The sequence below is a fragment of the Triticum dicoccoides genome, chromosome 1B (genome assembly GCF_002162155.2).
Source record: "Triticum dicoccoides isolate Atlit2015 ecotype Zavitan chromosome 1B, WEW_v2.0, whole genome shotgun sequence".
Taxonomy (NCBI): Eukaryota; Viridiplantae; Streptophyta; class Magnoliopsida; order Poales; family Poaceae; genus Triticum; species Triticum dicoccoides.
This window is the reverse complement of record NC_041381.1, coordinates 598,459,081-598,483,818: the sequence shown is the minus strand read 5'-3', so window position 1 is coordinate 598,483,818 and position 24,738 is coordinate 598,459,081. Positions and strand designations below refer to the sequence as shown.

Sequence of the window (24,738 nt, the reverse complement as noted above, 5' to 3'; positions counted from 1 at the left end):
TATTCAACACAAATTTATTGATTTGACACAAGGGGAGCCAAAGAATATTCTTGAGTATTAGCAGTTGAGTTGTCAATTCAACCACACCTGGATAAATTAGTATCTGTAGCAAAGTATTTAGTAGCAAAAGTGGTATGATAGTAATGGTAACAGTAACAACAGTAAAGATAAATGTTTTGGGGTTTTTGTAATAGTTGTAACAGTAGCAACGGAAAAGTAAATAAGCGAAGAACAATATATGAAAATCTCGTAGGCAATGGATCAGTGATGGATAATTATGCCGGATGCAATTCCTCATGCAATAGTTATAACATAGGGTGATATAGAACTAGCTCCAGTTCATCAATGTAATGTAGGCATGTATTTCGTAAATAGTCATACGTGCTTATAAAAAAGAACTTGCATGACATCTTTTGTCCTACCCTCCCGTGGCAGCGGGGTCCTAGCAGAAACTAAGGGATATTAAGGCCTCCTTTTAATAGAGAACCGGACCAAAGCATTAACACATAGTGAAAACATGAACTCCTCAAACTACGGTCATCACCGAGAAGTATCCCGATTATTGTCACTTCGGGGTTGTCGGATCATAACACATAATAGGTGACTATAGACTTGCTAGATAGGATCAGAACACAAATATATTGATGAAAACATAATAGGTTCATGGCACTCGGGCCCTAGTGACAAGCATTAAGCATAGCAAAATCATAGCAACATCAATCTCAGAACATAGTGGATACTAGGGATCAACCCCTAACAAAACTAACTTGATTACATGGTAAATCTCATCCAACCCATCACCGTCCAGCAAGCCTACGATGGAATTACTCACTCACGGCGGTGAGCATCATGAAATTGGTGATGGAGGATGGTTGATGATGACGACGGCGACGAATCCCCCTCTCTGGAGCCCCGATCAGACTCCAGATCAGCCCTCCCAAGAGAGATTAGGGCTTGGCGGTGGCTCCGTGTCATAAAACGCGATGAAACTTTCTCTCTGATTTTTTTTCTCCACGAGACGGAAGATATAGAGTTGGAGTTGAGGTCGGTGGAGGTCTAGGGGGCCCATGCGATAGGGGTCGCGCCCCCTGTCTCGTGGACAGCTCGTGGGCCCCCTGGCCTTGATTCTTTCGCCAAAAATTCTTATTAAATCTGAAAAGTGCCTCCGTGGATTTCCAGGACATTCCGAGAACTTTTCTTTTCTACACATAAAACAACATCATTGCAGTTCTGCTAAAAACAGCGTCAGTCCGGGTTAGTTTCATTCAAATCATGCAAGTTAGAGTCCAAAACAAGGGCAAAAGTGTTTGGAAAAGTAGATACGTTGGAGACGTATCAACTCCCCCAAGCTTAAACCTTTGCTTGTCCTCAAACAATTCAGTTGATAAACTGAAAGTGGTAAAGAAAAACTTTTACAAACTCTGTTTGCTCTTGTTGTTGTAAACATGAAAAGCCAGCATTCAAGTTTTAGAAAATATTACGAACTAACCATACTCACGATAACACATAGGTCTCACAATTACTCACATCAATAGCATAATCAGCTAGCGAGCCATAATAATAAAACTCGAATGACAACACTTTCTCAAAACAATCATAAAATGATATAACAAAATGGTATCTCGCTAGCCCTTTCTGAGACCGCAAAACATAAATGCAGAGCACCTTTCAAGATCAAGGACTAACTAAACATTGTAATTCATGGTAAAAGAGATCCAGTCAAGTCATACACAATATAAATCAATGATAATGAATGCACATGACAATGTGCTCTCCAGCTGGTGCTTTTAATAAGAAGGGTGATGACTCAACATAAAGGTAAATAGATAGGCCCTTCGCAGAGGGAAGCAGGGATTTGTAGAGGTGCCAGAGCTCGATTTTAAAAATAGAGATTGAATAACATTTTGAGTGGCATACTTTCGCTGTCAACGCAACACCTATGAGATGACTGTATCTTCCATACTACATGCATTATAGGCAGTTCCCAAACAGAATGATAAAGGTTTATATACCCCCCCCAACCACCAACAAGCATCAATCCTTGGCTTGCTCGAAACAACGAGTGCCTTCAACATACAACAGCCCTGGGGGAGTTTTGTTTAATTATTTTGATTTGCTTTGATCTTTTTGGATCATGGGACTGGGCATCCCGATTACCGGCCCTTTCTCGTGAATGAGGAGCGGAGTCCACTCCTCTGAGAATAACCCACCTCTCATGGAAGATATAGGCAGCCCTAGTTGTTACATGAGCTGCTCAAGCATACAAAACAGAATTTCATTTGAAGGTTTGGAGTTTGGCACATACAAATTTACTTGGAACGGCAGGTAAATACCGCATATAGGTAGGTATAGTGGACTCATATGGAACAACTTTGGGGTTTAAGGAGTTTGGATGCACAAGCAGTATTCCCGCTTAGTACAGGTGAATGCTAGCAAAAGACTGGGAAGCGACCAACTAAGAGAGCGACAACAGTCGTAAGCATGCATTAAAATTAATTCACACTGAGTACAAGCATGAGTAGGATATAATACACCATGAACATAAATATCGTGGAGGCTATGTTGATTTGATTCAACTACATGCGTGAACATGTGCCAAGTCGAGTCACTCAATTCATTCAAAGGAGGATATCATCCCATCATACCACATCATAATCATTCTAATAGCATGTTGGCACGCAAGGTAAACGATTATAACTCAAAGCTAATCAAGCATGGCACAAGTAACTATAATCTCTAAATGTCATTGCAAATATGTTTACTTCATAATAGCTGACTCAGGAATGATGAACTCATCATATTTACAAAAACAAGAGAGGTCGAGTTCATACCAGCTTTTCTCATCCCAATAAGTCCATCATATATCGTCATTATTGCCTTTCACTTGCACAACCGAACGATGTGTATAATAATAAGAGTTTATGTGCATTGGACTAAGCTGGAATCTGCAAGCATTCAACTCAAGAGAGACGACAAGTAATATGGGCTCTAAATTAAATAAACAATCATGCATATAAGAGCCACTAAGCATTTTCATATGGTCTTCTCGACCCCCAAAGGAAAGAAAAGAAAAGAAAACTATTTACATGGGAAAGCTCCCAACAAGTAAAAGAAGAACGAGAAATCTTTTTGGTTTTTCATTTTAATTTCTTCTACAAGCAAGGAAATTAAACTAACTAATTTTTTGGTTTTTTCTAAAGGTTTATCAAACACACAAGAAGAAAACTAGAAAAAAAATTAAACTAGCATGGATAATACAATGAAAGAGTATGAGCACCGACGACTAATGTGTGAACATGAATGTAAAGTCGGTGAGAAATACGTACTCCCCCAAGCTTAGGCTTTTGGCCTAAGTTGGTTTAATACCAAGGATCGCCTGGCTGATATCCATAAGTGAAACCGGGGTTGTACTGAGATGCAGGGGCAACCGCCTCCTGAGTTGCAACGTGTTGGCGAGCTGCCTCCACTCCCCTCTCGTATTCAGCTGCTTCCTCTCTGGTGACAACATATCTTCCTTTTGCCTGATAATCAAAAAGGTAGGGAGCAGGAAGAGTAACAGGGACGACATTGCGTCTATCATAGATTAGTCGATAATGGAGGAATTATTCATTCCTCTCAAGAAAATGATGACTAAACATAGCTTCTTTATCCAAATAAACAGGAGGCATTATCATATCTCCTTCTCGTGGGGCTATACCAAGAAAAATAGCCACACGGGTTGCATAAATTCCTCCAAAGAAATTTCCCTTTCTACTATTATTCTGCAACCTACGTGCAACTATTGCCCCTAAATTATAGCCTTTATAACCTGACACAGCACTCTTGAGCACACAAAGATCGGGGGCACACATGTGACATACCTCGTCCTTACCATTAATGCGTCTACCAATAAAGAGAGCAAAGTAATGTATAGCAGGAAAATGAATGCTCCCTATGGTAGCTTGTGCTACGTCCCTAGATTCTCTCACAGTAATATTTGCAAGGAAATCTCTAAATTCAGATTTGGGAGGATCATTAATATTACCCCACTGCGGGAGTTTGCAAGCAGTTGTAAAATCCTCTAAGTCCATGGTATAAGATGTATCATAAATATCAAATAGGACACTAGGAGAATTACGCGTACAGTTATATTTAAACCTCCGCACAAAGGAATCAGTCAACTGAGAGTACTGAGGACACTTATCTTGTAAGAAGTCCTCCAGCTCAGCATTACGCACATACGCGTCAAATTCCTCCTTGAAGCCTGCTTCGACCATAAAATCATCGGATGTCCACTCACAAGCCCGTACAATTGCGTCCCTTGGCAAATTAACATCTTGTTCATGTATAGCAATTCTTGGCCCTTTCTTTGCCGAGGAACCACCTTGGTACATTCTCCTAAGCATATTTCTTTTTCTGAAAATTTCTAAAATTTTAGTAACTTCAAAATAAAAGTGCATAAAACTGAACAAGATTGATAGCAACTACTCCTACAAGTGCCTAGAGCCTATATCATGCATTGGAATTGCTTGGGACCTCAAAAATTTAACATGCAAGCTCAAGAACAAGGTCACCAAGACAGCAATGATTTGCAATAAATGAAACACTAGAACAAAAACTAATTGGACCAATGGAGGAGTCACATACCAAGCAACAATCTCCTAAAGCAGTTTTGTGAATGGAGCTTTGAGCTAAGAGATTGAAAATCGCAACAAAATGAGCTAGAACTCGTGCTTGAGTTGGATGGAGATTTTTTTTGGGTAGAAGATGGAGTGTGTGGGTGCTGGCATAAGTGGAGGGGAGCCACCAGGGGCCCACGAGACAGGGGGGGCGCACCCTACAGGGGGGGCGCGCCCTCCTCTCTCGTGGCCTGGTGCTTGCCCCTCCTGCAGTGTTTTCAGTGCCTAAAATCCTCAAATATTCCAGAAAAAATCATACTAAATTTGCAGGGCATTTGGAGCACTTTTATTTTCGGACTATTTTTTTAATGCACGGATAATTCAGAAAACAGACGGATAATACTATTTTTGCTTTATTTATTCTAAAAAACAGAAAGTAAAAAGAGGGTATAGAAGGTTGTGCCTTCTAGTTTCATCCATCTCGTGGTCATCAAAATGAACCCACTAACAAGGTTGATCAAGTCTTATTAACAAACTCATTCCGAATAACACAGAACCGGAGAAATTTCGAATAACACTAAGTTACCTGAACGGGGATATGCAAATCCCCAACAATAAGAGTATCATACTTTTTCTTGACAGTAGGGAGAGGAAATTCAAAACCTCCAATAATAATTGATGGAATTTTCTCAATAGTATTTATACTATGAACTTGGATTTGCTTCCTCGGAAAATGTACCATGTGCTCATTTCCATTAACATGAAAGGTGACATTGCCTTTGTTGCAATCAATAACAGCTCCTGCAGTATTTAAAAAGGGTCTACCAAGAATAATCGACATACTATCGTCCTCGGGAATATCAAGAATAACGAAGTCTGTTAAGATAGTAACATTTGCAACAACAACAGGCACGTCCTCACAAATGCCGACAGGTATAGCAGTTGATTTATCAACCATTTGCAAAGATATTTCAGTAGGTGTCAACTTATTCAATTCAAGTCTACGATATAAAGAGAGAGGCATAACACTAACACCGGCTCCAAGATCACATAAAGCAGTTCTAACATAATTTCTTTTAATGGAGCATGGTACAGTTGGAACACCCGGATCTCCAAGTTTCTTTGGTATTCCACCCTTAAACGTCTATTTAGAAAGCATGGTGGAAATTTTAGCTTCCAGTATCTTTCTTTTATTTGTGATTATATCCTTCATATACTTAGCATAAGGATTTACTTTAAGCATATCAGTTAAGCGCATACGCAAGAAAATAGGTCTAATCATTTCAGCAAAGTGCTCAAAATGCTCATCATCCTTTGACTTGCATGGTTTAGGAGGAAAGGGCATGGGTTTCTGAACCCATGGTTCTCTTTCTTTCCCGTGCTTCCTAGCAACAAAATCTCTCTTATCATAACGTTGATTCTTTGATTGTGGGTTATCAAGATCAACAACAGGTTCAATCTCTACATCATTGTTATTACTAGGTTGAGCATCTACATGAACATCATTATTAGCATTATCATCAGGTTCATGTTCATCTTCGGATTGTGTTTCAGCATCAGAGATAGAAATATTATTAGGATTCGCAGGTGTTTTTACATTAGGTTCACTAGAAGTTTGCAAAGTCCTATCATTCTTCTTTTTCTTCTTCTTAGAAGAACTAGGAACATCTAGATTATTATTCTGAGAATCTTGTTCAATTCTTTTAGGGTGGCCTTCAGGATACAAAGGTTCCTGGGTCATTCTGCCAGTTCTAGTAGCCACTCTAACGGCAAAGTCATTTTTATTATTTAATTCATCAAGCAAATCATTTTGAGCTTTGAGTACTTGCTCAGCTTGAGTAGCAACCATAGAAGCATATTTGCTAACGCGGTGAAGTTCATCTTTAACTCTAGCCAGATTATCACCTACGCGTCCTATCTCGAAAGCATTATTCTTTAACTCTCTACCAACATAGGCATTAAAACTTTCTTGTCTAGCCATAAAGTCATCAAACTCATCTAAGCATGGGCTATGAAATTTAGTAGAGGGTATTTCAACTTTACCGTATCTATAGAGAGAATTTACCTTTACTACCTGTGTTGGGTTATCAAGACAATGCGGTTCTTCAGGCGGTAAATTAAGACCATGTATTTCTTCAATAGGTGGTAAATTCTTAACTTCTTCAGCTTTAATACCTTTTTCTTTCATTGATTTCTTTGCCTCTTGCATATCTTCAGGACTGAGAAATAAAACACCTCTCTTCTTTGGAGTGGGTTTAGGAATAGGCTCAGGAGTTGGCTCAATTGGTTCAGGAATTACTTCAGGAACTGGCTCAGGAAGAGTCCAATTATTTTCATTAGTCAACATATTATTCAATAATATTTCAGCTTCGTCGACTGTTCTTTCCCTGAAAACACAACCAGCACAACTATCCAAGTGGTCCTTGGAAGCATCGGTTAGTCCATTATAAAAGATATCAAGTGTTTCATTTTTCTTAAGAGGATGATCAGGCAAAGCATTAAGTAACCGGAGAAGCCTCCCCCAAGCTTGTGGGAGACTCTCTTCTTTGATTTGCACAAAATTATATATTTTCCGCAAGGCAGCTTTTTTCTTATGAGCAGGGAAATATTTAGCAGAGAAGTAATAAATCATATCCTGGGGACTACACACACAACCAGGAGCAAGAGAATTATACCAAGTCTTAGCATCACCCTTTAATGAGAACGGGAATATCTTAAGGATATATAAATAGCGAGACTTCTCATCATGAGTAAATAGGGTGGCTATATCATTCAACTTGGTAAGATGTGCCACAACAGTTTCATATTCAAGGCCATAAAAAGGATCAGATTCAACTAAAGTAATAATATCAGGATCAACAGAGAATTCATAATCCTTATTAGTAACACAGATAGGTGAAGTAGCAAAAGTAGGATCGGGTTTCATTCTAGCATTAAGAGACTGCTGCTTCCATTTGGCTAATAATTTCTTAAGATCATTTCTATCATTGCAAGCAAGAATAGCTTCAGCAGCTTCTTTGTTCATAACATAACCCTTAGGAACAACAGGTAATACATAATCATTGGGGGAACGTTCATCATCACTATCATCAATAATAGGTTCTTCAATATTTTCATTCCCCCTAACTCTAGCAAGTTGTTCATCTAGAAATTCACCTAATGGCAAAGTAGTATCACGCACAGAAGTAGTTTCATCATAAGTATCATGCAAAGCAGAAGTGGCATCATCGATAGCATGCGACAATATCAGAATTCATAGTAGTAGCAGGTTTAGGTGTCACAAGCTTACTAATAACGGAAGGAGAATCTAGTGCAGAGGTAGATGGCAGTTCCTTACCTCCCCTCGTAGTTGAGGGCAAAATCTTGGTCTTAGCGTCTTTCAAGTTCTTCATATTGATCAACAGATATAAATCCCAAGTGACTCAGAGAATAGAGCTATGTTCCTCGGCAACGGTGCCGGAAATTATTCTTGATAACCCACAAGTATAGGGGATCGCAACAGCTTTCGAGGGTGGAGTATTCAACCCAAATTTATTGATTCGACACAAGGGGAGCCAAAGAATATTCTTGAGTATTAGCAGTTGAGTTGTCAATTCAACCACACCTGGCTTATTATCTGCAACAAAGTATTTAGTAGCAAAAGTGGTATGATAGTAATGGTAACAGTAGCAACAATAAAGATAAATGTTTTGGGGTTTTTGTAGTAGTTGTAACAGTAGCAACGGAAATAAGCGAAGAACAATATATGAAAAGCTCGTAGGCAATGGATGGATAATTATGTCGGATGCGATTCCTCATGCAATAGTTATAACATAGGGTGATATAGAACTAGCTCCAGTTCATCAATGTAATGTAGGCATGTATTCCGTAAATAGTCATACATGCTTATGGAAAAGAACTTGCATGACATCTTTTGTCCTACCCTCCCGTGGCAGCGGGGTCCTAGCGGAAACTAAGGGATATTAAGGCCTCCTTTTAATAGAGAACCGGACCAAAGCATTAACACATAGTGAATACATGAACTCCTCAAACTACGGTCATCACCGAAAAGTATCCCGATTATTGTCACTTCGGGGTTGTCGGATCATAACACATAATAGGTGACTATAGACTTGCAAAATAGGATCAAGAACACACATATATTGATGAAAACATAATAGGTTCAGATCTGAAATCATGGCACTCGGGCCCTAGTGACAAGCATTAAGCATAGCAAAGTCATAGCAACATCAATCTCAGAACATAGTGGATACTAGGGATCAAACCCTAACAAAAATAACTTGATTACATGGTAAATCTCATCCAACCCATCACCGTCCAGCAAGCCTACGATGGAATTACTCACTCACGGCGGTGAGCATCATGAAATTGGTGATGGAGGATGGTTGATGATGACCACGGCGACGAATCCCCCTCTCCGGAGCCCCGAACGGACTCTAGATCAGCCCTCCCGAGAGAGATTAGGGCTTGGCGGTGGCTCCATGTCGTAAAACGCGATGAAACTTTCTCTCTGATTTTTTTCTTCGCAAGACGGAAGATATAGAGTTGGATTTGAGGTCGGTGGAGGTCCAGGGGGGCCACGAGATAGGGGCGCGCCCTAGGGGGGCGCCCCCCTGTCTCGTGGACAGCCTGTGGGGCCCCTGGCCTTGATTCTTTCGCCAAAAATTCTTATTAAATCTGAAAAGTGCCTCCATGGATTTCCAGGACATTTCGAGAACTTTTCTTTTCTACACATAAAACAACATCATTGCAGTTCTGCTGAAAACAACGTCAGTCCGGGTTAGTTTCATTCAAATCATGCAAATTAGAGTCCAAAACAAGGGCAAAAGTGTTTGGAAAAGTAGATACGTTGGAGACGTATCAAGGGCTCAACCCCTCATCACTCAACTCATCCACTACGATCAAACCGGCTTTGTCAAAGGACGTGGGATTGCTGAAAACTTTCTTCACGCTACGGATATTGTCCAAACTTGTTTCAAGCGACGGCTACCTGCAATCGTCCTCAAGCTAGATTTTCACAAGGCATTTGACTCAGTTTCTTGGATCGGCCTTGCCAACATCTTGAAGGCTCAAGGATTCCCACCGCTCTGGTGTCGTTGGGTTCAAAGCTTAAGCACCATGGCCAACTCGGCTGTTCTCCTAAATGGTAAGCCAGGGCCCTGGTTCCAGTGCCGCCAAGGTTTGCAGCAAGGCGATTCCCTGTCTCCCTATCTATTCATCTTGGTGGCGGATGTCTTAAAACGACTCATTATTCAGGCCTCGGACTGTGGCCTCCTGACTCACCCGATCGCTCATGATATGCCTTGCACCGTGCTTCAATATGCAGATGACACGCTAATTGTCCTCCCCCCGATGCCGCTCAAGTACGGACTCTCAAAAATATCCTGCTCCAATTTTCTAAGGCTACTGGGCTAAAACTCAATTTCCACAAAAGCACCTTTGCCCCGATCCACGTCGACCCTGACCTCTCGACTAGCCTTGCCGCAATCCTGGGCTGCCCAGTTGCAACCTTCCCCCAATCCTACTTGGGCTTGCCTTTATCCACTCACAAACTAAACCTGGCTGACTTCTTCTTCAACATTGACAAGATCGATTGCCGTCTTGCCGGTTGGAGGGGCCTTTTGCTCTCCTTGGCCAGAAGGGCTATCCTGGTCCGCTCTGTCTTACGCGCCCTGCCAATCTATGCCATGAGTGTTTTTCTTCTTCCGGCTGGAACTATTCAGGAAATCGAGAAACGTTGTAGGGCCTTCTTTTGGTCCGGACAGGAAAAAACTTCGGGCGGCAACTGCAAGGTCGCATGGGACCTCGTTTGCGCACCATTCACCAATGGGGGCCTTGGTTTTATTTCTCTTCCACACATGAACCTCTGTCTGTTACTTAAACACATCTCCAAGCTGCACGACGAGCAGGTCTCGGGAGAGACCAGATACATGATCTCCAAATATGGTTGGTCGACAACTAACGATGTGGGCATGTCAGACAACCAGCATACCCCGATTTGGAAGGACATCATGAAAGGCCTCGCCCTATTCCGGGACTCTACCAGGGTCAGCATCGGTAATGGAGTCACTACCTCCTTCTGGCTAGACCTTTGGCTCCCTCACTCCTCCCAAACCCTAGCCCAACAATTCCCGGCCCTGTTTTCTCACTCCAACCGAGTTCACACTTCAGTGGCACGCGCTTTGGCCTCGAACAACCTAACCTTGGACCTAACCCCTAGGCTGTCTCACGCAGCCGATTGCGAACTGCTTGAACTACGCACTATTTTGGCAACGGTAAACTTGAATTTGCAGGTAGCTGACAGGAGAACTACAATGGATGCTGGGAAACCTTTCACCGTTAAACTTGCCTACCACGCGGTTTGGAGGGCAAAACCCACAAACACGCTCGCCCCGGCCATCTGGCGAAACTACGCCCCAAATAAATGCCGGCTATTCCTCTGGCTTGCTCGCAAGGACCGCCTCTTCACGAATGAGCGACGCTTCAGACGAGGCATTGCCACTTCAGCCGCATGCCCCTTCTGCGACCACGACGAATCCATCAACCATCTACTTTTCGGGTGCCAGCACCTCGCTCCTCTTTGGGAGGAGCTTGACAGCCTCTGCACAGCTCCACAGGGGCTGCTTCAAGCATGGGAGGGTGAATGGCACAACAGAACCAGATCAACAGTTCTTCTGGCCATTCTTTGGAATATCTTGAAGAGAAGGAACGCCAAGGTTTTTTGGAACATTCAACTTGGGCTTCATGATGTTGCACGCTCCGCTGCAGACGATCTTAAACTTTGGTCCTACCGTTGTAATAATGTTCAAAAACAACTTAGGCTCCGGGATTGGGGCTCCATGTTGTTTCACCTAACCGGGAGATTATAGCCTCTCGCTTCATGTAATTTTGTCTTTCCCTCCTCGAATCCCCATGTACTCTCTCAGATATGTAACACCCTGACGGTTGGCAATAAAGGTTCAGGCAGGCGTAAGCCCGCCGTCGACGTGTCAAAAAAAAAGAAGACATGAGAGGAGAACACAGCAAGTAGCATCAAGGTACCACGCTCATGCAGATGTTCAGAAGGTGACGATTCATAAGCAGCAGCATGTAGCACCTGGTTTGCCGGAAGACAAACAAAAGGTAGCATCAAGATCCACGCAAGTGAATGTCAAGTAGAGTAGGATTTAAGAGTAGCCTAGGTGAGAGATTACAGATGGCGTCTGCCTTCAACCAACGGAAAACCAATTGTCCGATACTAGAACGCACGCAGCTGAGCATCACCATCACATCCCCAGGGGAGCAGCGACGATGGCATGCAGCGCAGCAGGGGCAGGGTGGCCGCGCCCAAACAGGTCGAGCACCCGCGGGTCCGCGCAATCCGCCGCCTCATCATCCGCGCCCCCTTCCTTCGCACCACCCTCACCTGCTCCTCCCAGCACCTTCTGATCAGTCAGGGAGAACCCAAACAGCCTGCAACTGCTCCGCCCGACGACGTCTCCGGCAACCGCCGACCCGGACCTACCGCCTGCAGCACTCGCAGGAGTCGAGGCCTTTATCCATTCTTCGAACCGGCGGCATCCCGTCCCCGTCACGCTTGGCGTCCGGCGCTGTGCGCACGGCCAGGCCTCCTCCGCCTCCCTCGCCATCTCCATGCCGGGAGGACACTGGCCGGCATACGCGCCTCTGTAGCTGCCGGTTCTCGCTTCCAAGTCGAACTGCGGGACCGTCGCCTGGTTGAACATCAGGACGGACGAAGGAGAGGACACTTTCGCCGCCGCCGCCGTGAACTGCCCAAGAGCATATCCTTGAGCTGCAGGAGACAGTCCACCGGGCGCAGCTGACCGTTGCGCGTAGCCGAACGGGCCGACGCCGCCGTGCTGCGCGTGGGCGTCAAAAGCACTTCCTTGGGAGTAGAAGCGAAGTGCTAGAGACATTTCTTGACCTTGCAAGACCTCTGGGAACCCGAGGGGTTCGCCGAAGCCTGAGGAATGGTAGGGAAACTCCGCCGGGCTCTGCTGCGGGATGTAGCTCCGCGCATTGGCAGAGAACCGCTGGTGATCCGGAGCGCGGAACTTTGCGACGTCGGGTGACTGGGAGCGCGCAGCGCCCCGAGTCCTAGAGCCCATCAACAATTCTTGACCTTGCAAGACCCTGTGGAAGCTTCCTGTTTCCACCGAGTCCGGAAAACCATTTCCATCTGCAAGTTGGTTGCAGGGTTAATTAAAAAATGACACGATTGAGCTAACATGTATCAAAACAGATGACTGAGTCATGCTGCAGGACCTACCGGTAACTGGAGCATCCAAATTGCCTTGAGGAAAGTACAATTTGGCTCGCTTCGAACTGGATGCCGACAGACAATCAGTAACTTGAACTGAACCACCAACTCTCTCGATCTCCCATGGAGAAACCCTGCGTTGGTGGTTGCAATGGTTACCATCATCCCATCTTACCTGTAATAAAACATGAAAACAAAGCAACACTTCACTTCAGCAGAAATTTGAGGACCACAACTTAGTATGTAGTACAAGTTAAATGTATCTGTGGCTATACATTACAAACGGGAACTTCCTAAAAGTCATGGATATTTTCCATTTTCAGGTCAATGATGTTATGACTTTGAATCAGAACTCAGATATGGATCTGATCATTAGCAATGGTAACCCATCACCTAACTTCAGTTTTGAAAAGTATTTTACTTTGATGGAGGAAAATTCAAAGCCTTAGACCAAAAGGGCGTGGTTAGGTCTCAGTCGACTGAGATTTAACCAAGTCTCAGTCAAGTAACATAACATGCAAGAGAGAAAAATATAAAATTGAAAAGAAAATTTTGCATGGATCTTAATGTAAGATCCGACAGATATAACATCAACTGAGACTTAACGAAGTCTCAATCGAGTGAGACTTAGCAAGACCGTGAGGGTGTTTGGTTAGAGACCTGGCCAGTGTTCCTGTGAAAATAAGTTGCCTGGACAACGCCTACTAGCCTATCATAACGCTTTCCAAGTTATGCACCCTATATCCAATTATTTTGTTCACTATTATATAACTACCTGGTCAAAGTACAGAAGTACTATCGAAAATTCAGAAAGTGCACTCAGTCAATTTTAGAAAGAGAGCTACCTGGTCTCTGAAATACTGAAAAATCAATAGTGAGAAAAGCTCATTTCACTAAGAGTTGGAATTCCGCATGGTCTTTTATTTCAGGGAAACAGTGGCAACTACTACTTCTAGAACATGACAGTCAATGAACATAGAAATGAAGAGCCTACAAGCCAGAGTTGAGAACCATAACTAGTACTCCCTCCATTCCACAATGTAGTACGTCCGCGCTTCCTGAGATCCAAATTTGACCGTAAATTTAACCAACGAGACCGACTGCGGCGGGAGCATAAATTATATCACTGAATTCATATCGAAAATACGAATTCAGTGGTATAATTTTGTGTTCCCGACGCAGTCGGTCTCATTGGTTAAATTTACTGTCAAATTTGAATCTCGGGAAGCGCGGGCACACTACATTGTGGAATGGAGGGACTATCTTAGTCACATGTATACCTGTAGGCATCTCCATTTTGATCCAGGCCATCTTATGGGATCTACTTCACTAATACCTGAAATCAATCCAGTAGACCTGCAGAACAAAAATGAAAATTCAATGACTGATGTACAAAAATGCTATTTTCAGTGAGCTAAAGGGACAGACCTCTCATTTGCATCATCACTCTCATTGGAATCTTTAAACCTCATTCCAATGGAAAACGGATGGTTCAAGCTCTTAGAGAACCTCCAATATGGCACAATAAATTCTGATGCACCACTCCTGCGGAAGGATGAGAAACTGGAATTATTTAGGTCACTAGCTATTTTATAATACTTAAAAGGCTAGTAAAGCACAAGACTGAAGCACCATGAAGACAAAAGGACCATCAAATTGCAAAGACAGAATATATGCATAGCCCAAGTGAATAATCAGAATTTCCGAACTTAACGTTCATTGACAGACAAACCTTGGGTCGAAACAAACATGGAAAATCCTTCTATTTTCCAAGGAACTGGCAACTGCAGATAGTGTGTGCAGCTTTGATTCATTACTGTTGACAGCTTTAAAAAGGGCTTCATTTCTAAGCTGAACTGCTCTCCGTACACCCAATCTTAGTTCACCATCATCGCCTCTGTAAAAAAAGAATGTCTATGGCACTGAAAAGAATGTACTAGAAAACATACAAAGCATTAATTCATTAAATTGCCAGATGCTTACCGAAGAAATAAGACTGCATCCCCGGAGACCAGTTTTTTCTTGTTGACAAACGAACTCCATCCTGTTGTTAGAAGATGCCTACGAGGTTGGCCTGGAATTCCAGAAAGTATTTACCACGCATCACAATTGCGAATCAAGTTGAGAGAAGGTGAAATAAACATATTGAACAATGCTAGTAAAATGAGTACTTCAGAGGTAAGGTACTGAACACGACGTTTAACACATAAATCCATTGCCCAAGAACTTCAGGGGTATTAAGTAGAGGTCAAAATAAGCAATAAGTCACCAAAAGCGACTAGAGCGTAAGCAATCACAAAAGAGACCATATTTTCACTTTCATAATTAAAGTCAGCAATCAAGAAAGGGGAGACAAATTACCATCTTCATACTACAAAGTACTAACAGAAACTTGATGAGTGATGACACCCCTTTTATAAAATTGAATTGCCCACCTTACTCATCTAATGACTTGAAATTCCAAATACAACCACAGTAATCAAGCTAACCGATTTCATAACCAGATTTGATACCCTAAATTCGGCCTTTACCAAGCACATGCAGCAAGCATATCAGTTTTTTTTTTACTTTCCACGCAAAGAATGAAGGTATATGGATATCGCAACAGCAACAAAATCTCCAAGTAAACATGACATGTTACGCACCTCTATAAATATGGCGAAACCTCCACTGTGTGCCATCCAAGTCCTTGGCAACAAGCTCTTGAGAAGGCCTGACCTGCTTGTAGTCCTACAAAGAATTGCAGATATTGAAGTGGTGAGATCAGCAACACAAGTAACTATACGAATGTGCAGGTTTGGAATTAGTTTTTACAAGCGCCTCACCAAAGGTGCGAAACAGTCCTCGGCTGCCCGGCGAGGAACAGAGAAACCTCCATGCGTGCTCGTATCGGAGGCGGTGAGGGTCTTGCAGAACATGTGTAGCATACGGGGCTTCTTCTCTCCGTCGCCACCGGCCATCTCGTCCTCCCCCTCTTCGGGTGCAGACTCACGGACGTTTTGTCTGAACATCTGAAGCACAGAAGAGGAACACTTACACAGAGCAATGAATGGCATTTTACCTTATTTGCAAGTTCGCAAGGATACTGCTCCATTGCAAGCAAAATCGTACTGTAATAACTATGTGGCATCTGTAATCAAGCTTACAGTTATGGCAGGACCGGTGTATTCATGCTCTCATGTACTACTATGATTTCTTTTGGAGGAAAACAAGTGTACCTTCTCCAAGGTCATAATAAAAGACTCATATCCAGAAACAAAAGAGGAAGAGGAATTCAGCAACGATTTAATACAGTCGCAACTGATGCCAGAGTGAGCTGGAACGCTTCAAACACCAAACACGCACACAGCTGTAAAGAAACAAGGATGCATAGGAGTCTGGGAGGTGATGTTCGTGTTTCAAGTTCCAACATTTCACTGCCGAAAACAATGATGCGTGAGATAATGTTCATCTTTCAGGCTCCAACATTTCACTGTCCGACGAACCAAATGCATATGGAACGGGGGAGGAAGCGACTGACGTAGAACAGCCCAGATACCCAAATGGAAATAGGAGCGACTGTCAGCAAGATACTGACGCAGCAGGAAGCACTGACCTCGGCGTCCGCCACCAGCGCGAGGCGCGCGTACACCTCGTCCGTCGCCGCATCCGCCTGCAAGCGCGCCACGAAAATCACGCCATCGATCGATCAGGAGACTTCGCTTCAGAAGTACGTAGAATCGGAAACGCCGGACGCGAGGATGGCAAGGGGACTCACGCATAGCTCGACGCCGACGACGCGGCACGCGACGTGCGGCGGCACGCGCGGCGCCCCGGCCGGGGCCAGGGCCTCCCCGCCGCCCGCCGCGAGGTGCGCCTGCGGCAGGTACACGACGGCGCTCCCGCGCCTGGGCAGCGCCACCGCAGGCCCCGCGCACGCGTGCCACAGCTCCCCGCAGACGCCGACAGCCGCCGCCGCCTCCCCGTCCTCCTCCACGGTGTTCAGGTCGATCCCCATCGGTCGGTCGCTCTCCCCCCAAAGCTAGCTAGCTAGACCAACCTCCGGCACGTTAATGCCCCCGCAGCGCGGTGGATGGCGGCGCAGAGGAGCGAGTTATGGTGCTAGCGGCGGCAGCGGCAGAGCCAAACAATGAATGCCCGCTCCGCGAAGCCGAACGCGTCGCGCTCTAGCCATGTCGCTCCGCCCGTCCCATCTAGGAGTACTACTACTAAGCCAGGGAGTACGCCAACTGGCCCCCGCCCCCACCGTGGTCTCCCCCGGGCGCTCGGCTGGCTGCGGCGGTCGCTGTTCCGCCCTGCTCGCTCGCTCGCTAACTGTAGCCTGTGCCGTGCCGTGCCGCGCCGCGGCGCCTTTATGGCGATGGGGGCCTCGAAAGGCGCCCGGGCTTGGCTCGCCCGCTGGCTTTTTCCGGTGGTCTTTGTTTGGTTGCCCCGCGTCGGGTTCCGCGCTTGGACGGTCTCGGCCGGGTCCGGTCGGGTGGTGGCTGCCGCTCCCTCCACTGTTCCCGCACAGCAAGAGAGAGAGGGGCTGCCTCGGGTCGGGCGTCGGGGCAGAGAAAGGAATGCATTCTCTTTACTGAGAAAAGTAACCATTTCAGTTCAAGAAAAAGTGTGACCAAACTGAAAGAATGAAATGTATTCTTGGGAACATTGAATATATCGAGAAACATCGGAGTTACGTAGTAGGTTAAACGACAAGCGTGAAAACACATGTCTCCAACCCGAGAGTCAAGACGAGCAAAGTCATTGTTTAAGCGGAAACACTGTGTCACGCGGAAGGGAACGGCACGACGAATTGTCACGTGAGCAAAGAAACGGAGAACCACCACCGGCACGGCAAGTCCACAGCATGGGTTCGCTGCCGCGGTCCGTCCGTCGACGGCCAATCTTGATGACGCGGGGACCCGCCACTCCACCGGTCCCCGGCGGCAGGCAGGCAGGCCGTGGTCGTGTGGGGCGGCGTGACGGGTCAGATGGCGAAGCGGCGCGACAAGAGAGCCCGGGAATACAGCCGAGCGCGGCCTCCCCGAGATTCCCCCGCCCACTTTTTCCTCGCTCCCCCACCCACTCCTTTCATCTCTCTATCTCTGTCTACAGCGGTCCAGGCAGACAGTGGAAAAAAGATCGCGCGAAGCAGGGGAAATCAATCAACGCCGACGCGACGTGCACAGCAGTCGGGGCAGGCGTCAGCACTCACCACATAGGGCCCGTCACGTCCCGCGGGTCCCCTCCCCTCCCTCCTCCGCCCTTTACCTCGGCAGCACGGCGCGGCCAGCGGCTCAGCCGGGCGCTCCCAGCGGTCGTCCGCCGGTCTCCACCCCACCCGCTTTCCCCCGTCGCCGAAAGCCGGTGCTGCTGCCGTGCGCCCGAGCGGCGATGCGGCGTGTCATCTGCCATGTGTGCCCATGCGCGCTCGCTCGTGAGGGAGGGCGTGAGGCGTGGGCGCTTGCTTTCTCGTGCTGGCGCGTCGGGTGACAGGACGCGGAGGGCAGCAGAGCGGGGAGAGGGAGGGCTCGGCTTTCCCGGGGGGCGTGTCGACCGCGTACTCGCGCGCTGTGGTCTGACACTCTGACGCACGCCGCTGCCTCTGACTCGCTGGCGCTCTGGGGTGGTTCACGTGCCCCTGCCCGGCCGGAAAGACGAGGGGCGACTGCCCAGCCCCAGGCTTTGGGGCCATTGGACTGGCTCATCGGATGCTGCCGCTGTTCACTGGTCAATGCGACAGTGCTTGGATATTGGTTGCAGTCGCGGGCTGGCCGGTGACGCGACGCTGGTCATGAACAGTGGTAGGGTCCGGCGTCTCCGTGGTGGTGGTGAGTGGCCCTCGTGGTCTCGGCCGACTTTGGATAAGCGAGGCGACCGGGGCATCTAGGGCGAACAGTGTGTGCCACGAACCGGACCCTCTCGTACAAGTTAGAGCACTACTCAATGCACCGACCCATTTTATGCAAACTGGATGATTTTTAATTAAAATGAATCAAATTCATTACATATTCAACATATTTGAACAGAACAAAAGCCGTAACGGAGTCCATGTCCTACGTCTTGTTTTCCCGTGTCCGGCAACCTCATTGACTGTGATCCCCGGAAAGTGCAGCAGCGGGAGAGGAAGAATAGGAGTGGCCTTCCTGGGACCCAACCCGTGGCGCCTTCCCATGTGCTACTCTTGTTCACTCGAATCTGCCATTTCAACGGCGCAGCCAGCCTCGTGGTGGTGGCGGCAGGGCGCAAGCCATGGTGGCGGAAAGGCCGACGCAGAGCTAGCACCGCCCGCGGTCGCTTGGGCCTCCTCTTCGGCCACCTCCGTGTCGATCTCCGTGAACAGGGCGTCCCTCTCCACCCGCAATACACGCAACTACCACGCTCGCGGTGGATCTCGTGACTCATGCACATTGACTTGTACATCGTCCGCTGGTCATCCGGTAAGCTCGGGTCCTCTGTGACCGTGCCACGACGGCATTTGCGCTCGTCTACGCGCCAGCGATTTTTCCCTCCATGAGTCGTTGTTTGGCAAGGAGGCGGAGGTTGTAGCTTTGGTCCTCCTGTGCCTGTCAGAACACCAACATAGGAAGCGCCGGCTGCTCTACCGCCATTTGCTCTCAGGTGATGCTGGCATGGACCGGTGAGGGTGGTGGCGTCGGCTCGTCGTCGTATGCCTAGTCCATCGTCTCGTTGACGTCGTTAAGCCAACCTCTATCTAACTGGCACGGAGGGCCTGCCAGCCAGCCGCAGTGTCGGCCAGCTCCTACTTCTATTCAGTGGAGAGACTATCCTACAACGCCTTGGAGCTTGAGGTCATGGCAGACGTGGTGCATGGAGGAGATCGTGAGCGAAGGTGTGGTGTGGTGTGGATTGTGCCGGCCTAGCCACATATAAATAGCGGGTGTCGACCAGGCCAAGCGACGGGTCATGTGAATGTGGGCATCCGAGTGGGTTTCTTAGCAATCACACTTGTTTTATGTTGGTAGGCGGTCGAACATGCAGCTTGTTTGAATGAGGAGAGAATAGTCAGGTCACGTCGCACCGGCATTAAACAGACACAAAGACCAGGACGTGGCGTGGGTGGCACTCCCGGCTGGCGCGCCACTTCAATGTCAGCTCTAGTTAGAAGTCATGTCCGCTCTGAGCTAGCAGGAATGCGGTGTTGACGCTCTGGATCAGTGTTGATAAGCATGAATGTGCGGCAATCGGTTTGTGTTGTCGAAGTTTTTCGGTGGGCCCAATGCGTACATGGAAGCGGTTCAGATGCCCGCAAAAGCACTGCGATTCACCTTCGATTTACGGGAAAACAAACAACCAGACCGGTCCACAGATGTGGTAGCACATCAGTTGGGCAAATGCGCTCTGACCACTTTGTCTGGACTAAAACCGGGCATGGGTGGCCCAGCCCGACAAGACTGGCCCAAAGCCCGACGTCCGGGTGGGGCTCGGGCCTCACTTTCCAGCCCGCGGCCCGGCCCGAAGCCCGGGAAAGCTCGGCAAAACATGATTTTTCAAGTTTTTTTATATACATATAGGCATAGCATTATAGTATTAATATCTGAAATAGTTATTTTATTATTTAAAATATGAAAAGTATGCATTTTGCCACGGTGTCAGCTGGACTAAACCCGGGCTTGGGTTTTTAGGGTCGGACTTTTTGAAACCTGCCTCGGCGTGGAAATGCCTAGATCTAGTCTGGACGATGTGAGCGGTTTGAAGGGAGAGCTCCTATACGCCGCTTACTGCGGCAAGTAGTCGCGGTTTCGCATAGGAGGCTTCTCACTAGGGCCGGCGCGCTGGGGAATCGAACCCGTGACCAGATACAGAGGTTCGCGGTCCACTAACCACTGCGACACAAGACATCTTGGTTAAAGAGTTGCAACGCAAACATAAAAGGAAAGACCGGTAGCAACAAAAAGTAAGCCCAGATCGTGAAATTGCAGAAAACATCTTGGCCAAGGATCGAACACAAGACCTCACTCAAGAGAACCACTGTACTATCTTAGGTTATGTGTCTAAAAGGGGCAGGCAGATATATATAATCTATTATAGGCGGCAGAGTAAAACAATTAAGAAAATTCAAACGTGATTTCGAAAAAGGGAAAACTTTTTGGAACACAAACGTTATTTGCGAAGCAAAAAAAGGAAAATAAAATTGAATATGAGAACATTTTTCAAAATTATGAACTACTTCTTGTAAACACAAAGCATTTTTTGAAAAGCAATAGCAAAACTAAAAAAGTGAACATTTTTCGCAATTACAAACTATTGTTTTTTACAAAACTCAAGCATTTTTTAATTTGTGAATTCATTTTAAAAACATGAATTTTTTTCTAATATGTGCATAAATTTTGAAAACTGTAGCATTTTTTGAATATGTGAGAAATTTTGGAAACAAGAACACTTTTCGAAATCCACAGACTTATTATAATTTGTGAACAAAAAGAAACATGCAAACATTGTTTGAATTTGTAAACCAATTTTGAAACATAAATATTTTCTGAATATGTGAACCAATTTGGTAAGGAAAGTAGTTTTCGAATTTGTGAACAAAATTTATAAACATGAATATTCTTGAAATTCCCAAACATTTTTTAATTTGAGAAAAATTTAACCATGTGAACATTTTTTGAATTTTCGATTTTTTTTTGGAAATGGGAAGTGTTTTTGAAATTCATTTTTTTGGGTATTTGAACAAAATTTAAATGATGAATTTTTGAACTTTTTTGTAAACGTGAACATTTTTCGAATTTGTGGACAAATTAAATCACGAACATATTCTGAATTTGTAGAACAAATTTGAAGTGGAGAACAATTCAGAAAATCCCAAACAAATTTCAAGCGAGAACAATTTTTTAGTGCGTGAACAAAAAATTGAAAACAAGAACATTTTTTGAATTTGTGAACAAGTTTTCAAAAGAAGAATATTTGTGAACATTTTCCGAAAAGGGGTTTTTTATTTTGAAATTCTGAACAAATTTTCATAAGAGGAACATTTTTTGAAAATATTAACAAACTTTGATTTTTTTAACATAATAAAGAATGAAAGTATATTTTATGAATTTGTGAACAAAATTCAAAATATGAATATTTTCTGAATTTGTGAACAAAAATTCAAAATGGGAACAATTTTTATTTTTAGACCAAAGTTAGAAACGGAGAACAATTTTTAAAATTCCAAAAAATTGAAACATGAACACTTTTGAATACGTGAACAAAATTTGGAAACAAGAACAATTTTTTAAAACATGAACATTTTTTAAATCCCGGTTGTTATTTGAAAAGTTCCAAAAATATGAACGAAAACATTCCGAACAATATTTGGAGAATGAGAACAATTTTTGGAACACCCGAACAATTTTTTTGAAAATGTGAACATTATTTGAATTTATGAACAATATTGGAAAGCACGACAGTTTTTACAAAATTGAAAATATTTTAAAAGTACAAACATTTTTTCAGTTTCTGAACTAAATTTGTAACCTGATTTGTTTTTAAAAAATGGACTTGAAATGTAAAGGAAATGAAAAAAAAGAAATAGAAAAGGAAAAGAAAAGAAAGAAAAAAGAAACAAAAAGAAACAGAGAAATCGGCAAAAGAAAAAACGGTTCAAGGAACCTTCTAGAAGTTTCCCAAAACCAGAAAAACCTGGCTGGGAAACTCTAGAAGGTTCCCAAAACCGGAAAGTGCCACGGGCCAGCCCACTTGACCGCTTGGATCGCCAGCTTTGTGCGTTGCGTCGATAGTTTGACGCAGCGAGCGGCAAATAGGGAATTCCGTTTGAAGGTCCGCGTTGAAGATGCCTTTATCCAACAAGGCAACAACTAACATTGTAGGCTCGAGCATCGGATTCGTTAAAGTGATGAAACGAGTTGTTTTTTTCAAGCAATGAAACGGCTTGATGATGGTGTAAAGGAAACTGATCAGTGCACATGAAAGAAGGAAAGAAACTGTATATACGGGTGGAGCCAGGATTTGAGCGTAGGGGGCCGAAGAATATAATGATATAGTTCTTCATATATGATATATCAATATAATTAAGTCTTACAAAAATAAAAAAAATACAAATCTACATTTTTAAATTCAGGTGTAGAATTATGAATTGCCTGCAGGCCCATCAAACTACTTAATTATCTAGTCTTCATCTTCATTATTGAAAGATGATAAAATTTATATATGGTATATCTTTCATTTTTGGTCAATCAACTTGGTTTTATTTGTTTGTTTAAGCAACATAAAAAAGTGAAAATATAAAACAATGACGAAGCGATCCTGATAATAAATAAATAATTATATTTTCCATTGATCAATTAATTTATTTTTCTCTAGTCAACAATTTGTAAGCATTCCAATAAAATCCCTAAGTACTACTCCCTCCGTTTCAAAATAAGTGTCTCAATGAGGGAGTAGTTTATTTGTCGTTGGTGATACCTTGAGACCTGAGATTGAGACATTATACTGAGAAGTTCGCATATCAGCTGAACGGAGATTGTGAACATTGTGTCCAGTAGGTTGCCCTATGACATCTATCTTCCCGGTTACCTTCTTGTAAAATCGTTTTGGGCTTGACACTAGGGGGTTGCCCCATATCTATATTTTTTTATTTTTGAGAACACATATCTATATCTATACTCTATACCTAATAATAATAGAGCAAAGTACGTTTCTCCGATTTTTTCATCCGTTCTTCATGAAAAGATTTTTTTCCTATCCGACATGGTACAAATTTTTGTCCAGAATTTCATACGTGGACCGTGCGTGCTGTAGCCCAGCGAAGCCAGCTCCCTATTTTTCTTGCCCATGTAGCTGGGAAAACCCTAGTTGTCGCACGCAGCGCCAAATGTCAGAGCTTCACACAGGGTGCCCAGTTCTGTTTTCATTTTTCTTTTCCTTCCTCTGTATCTTTCTCTATTTCTTTCCTTTTTATTTTCACTTTTTTCCTTCCAAGTTTAATTTTCTTTTTCCCTTTTTTCGTAAAGTCATTTTTTTCAGAAAGCATTTAGAATTTCATTTTTTTCAGAAAAAATTCTGTTTTAAAAATTGTTCACAAATGCAAAAAGTGATCATGTTTTTATAATGGGCATAAAAAATTCCGTCTCAAATTTTATTTAGCTTTTTCCGAAATTTAACGAAAATTGCAAAAAACTCTTTGTATTTTTGAAAATTGTTCGGGATTTCTAAAAATGTTCACGTCTCCAAGAATATTAGGTAATTCATAATTTTTAATATTTTTTGAAAATTCCAAAAAAAATGTTGAATCTAACGCTGCAGTTTGTTCTTAAACATTAGCTCTGGGCTTTGGTTAGCGAGACCCGTTTGTTCGAGTGACTAGCAACACGTAATCGAGGTTTTGAGGTCTTGAGTTCGAGCCTTCCACTCATCATATTTTTTTGGATCTTTTACACGCGTCTTACAAACACATGTTGTTTCGGTACCTGCTAGTGGGCTGGCTCAAACGTGAACTGTGGTGTGTCCCATCTGCTATTTGACAATAAAAGAGAATATGTTGTCGGCTATACTTGAAATAAGTTGTGGACACATGTCAATAAAAGAGAATATGCTGGTTTGGAGCTAAAAAAATTGTGGGCACGTAAGTGATAAAATAATCAGAGAGTATAAATCCTGATAAAGAAGGGACTGTCTGGTTATGCGTTGATTATGATAATGAAATGAGATCTATACGCTGCAGTTAGTAATCAATCCGGATACACCATCACAGGAGAGAGTGGTAAGCAATGTGCCCCAAAGTTCGCCGTGCAACCACCAAATGTGGAGCCAACCACAAACCCGACATGGAGGCAGACTTGGAGAAAGAAAAAAGCTCGAGTTGGGTGGTTGCCACCATGCCGCCCGTTCACTATCAAGATCTCGCAGGACAAACATGACCCGCGAGAAGAC

The 24,738-nt window shown here is 44.4% G+C and overlaps 1 protein-coding gene across 1 annotated transcript; it reads right to left on the bottom strand.

Moving 5' to 3' along the window:
• Nucleotides 1-11,625: 11,625 nt before the first annotated feature.
• On the bottom strand, nucleotides 11,626-17,169 carry LOC119348990 (auxin response factor 14-like). Its single transcript, XM_037617001.1, has 10 exons — nucleotides 16,616-17,169; nucleotides 16,454-16,510; nucleotides 15,684-15,869; nucleotides 15,504-15,588; nucleotides 14,842-14,932; nucleotides 14,591-14,755; nucleotides 14,287-14,403; nucleotides 14,139-14,214; nucleotides 12,868-13,033; nucleotides 11,626-12,777 (listed from the first exon to the last, which is right to left on the bottom strand). Exons 1-10 carry the CDS (start codon nucleotides 16,853-16,855, stop codon nucleotides 11,864-11,866), a joined length of 2,097 nt encoding a protein of 698 aa, XP_037472898.1. The 5' UTR covers nucleotides 16,856-17,169; the 3' UTR covers nucleotides 11,626-11,863.
• Nucleotides 17,170-24,738: the final 7,569 nt, after the last annotated feature.

Excerpts from the sequence above, each read along its gene's own strand:
- LOC119348990 (XM_037617001.1), bottom strand. The coding sequence starts at position 16,855 with ATGGGGATCGACCTGAACACCGTGGAGGAGGACGGGGAGGCGGCGGCG. Across the intron at positions 15,870-16,453 it reads CGCTGGTGGCGGACGCCGAG|ATGTTCAGACAAAACGTCCG; the intron begins GTCAGTGCTTCC and ends TCTGTGCTTCAG. Across the intron at positions 14,215-14,286 it reads AGTGATGATGCAAATGAGAG|GTCTACTGGATTGATTTCAG; the intron begins GTCTGTCCCTTT and ends TTTGTTCTGCAG.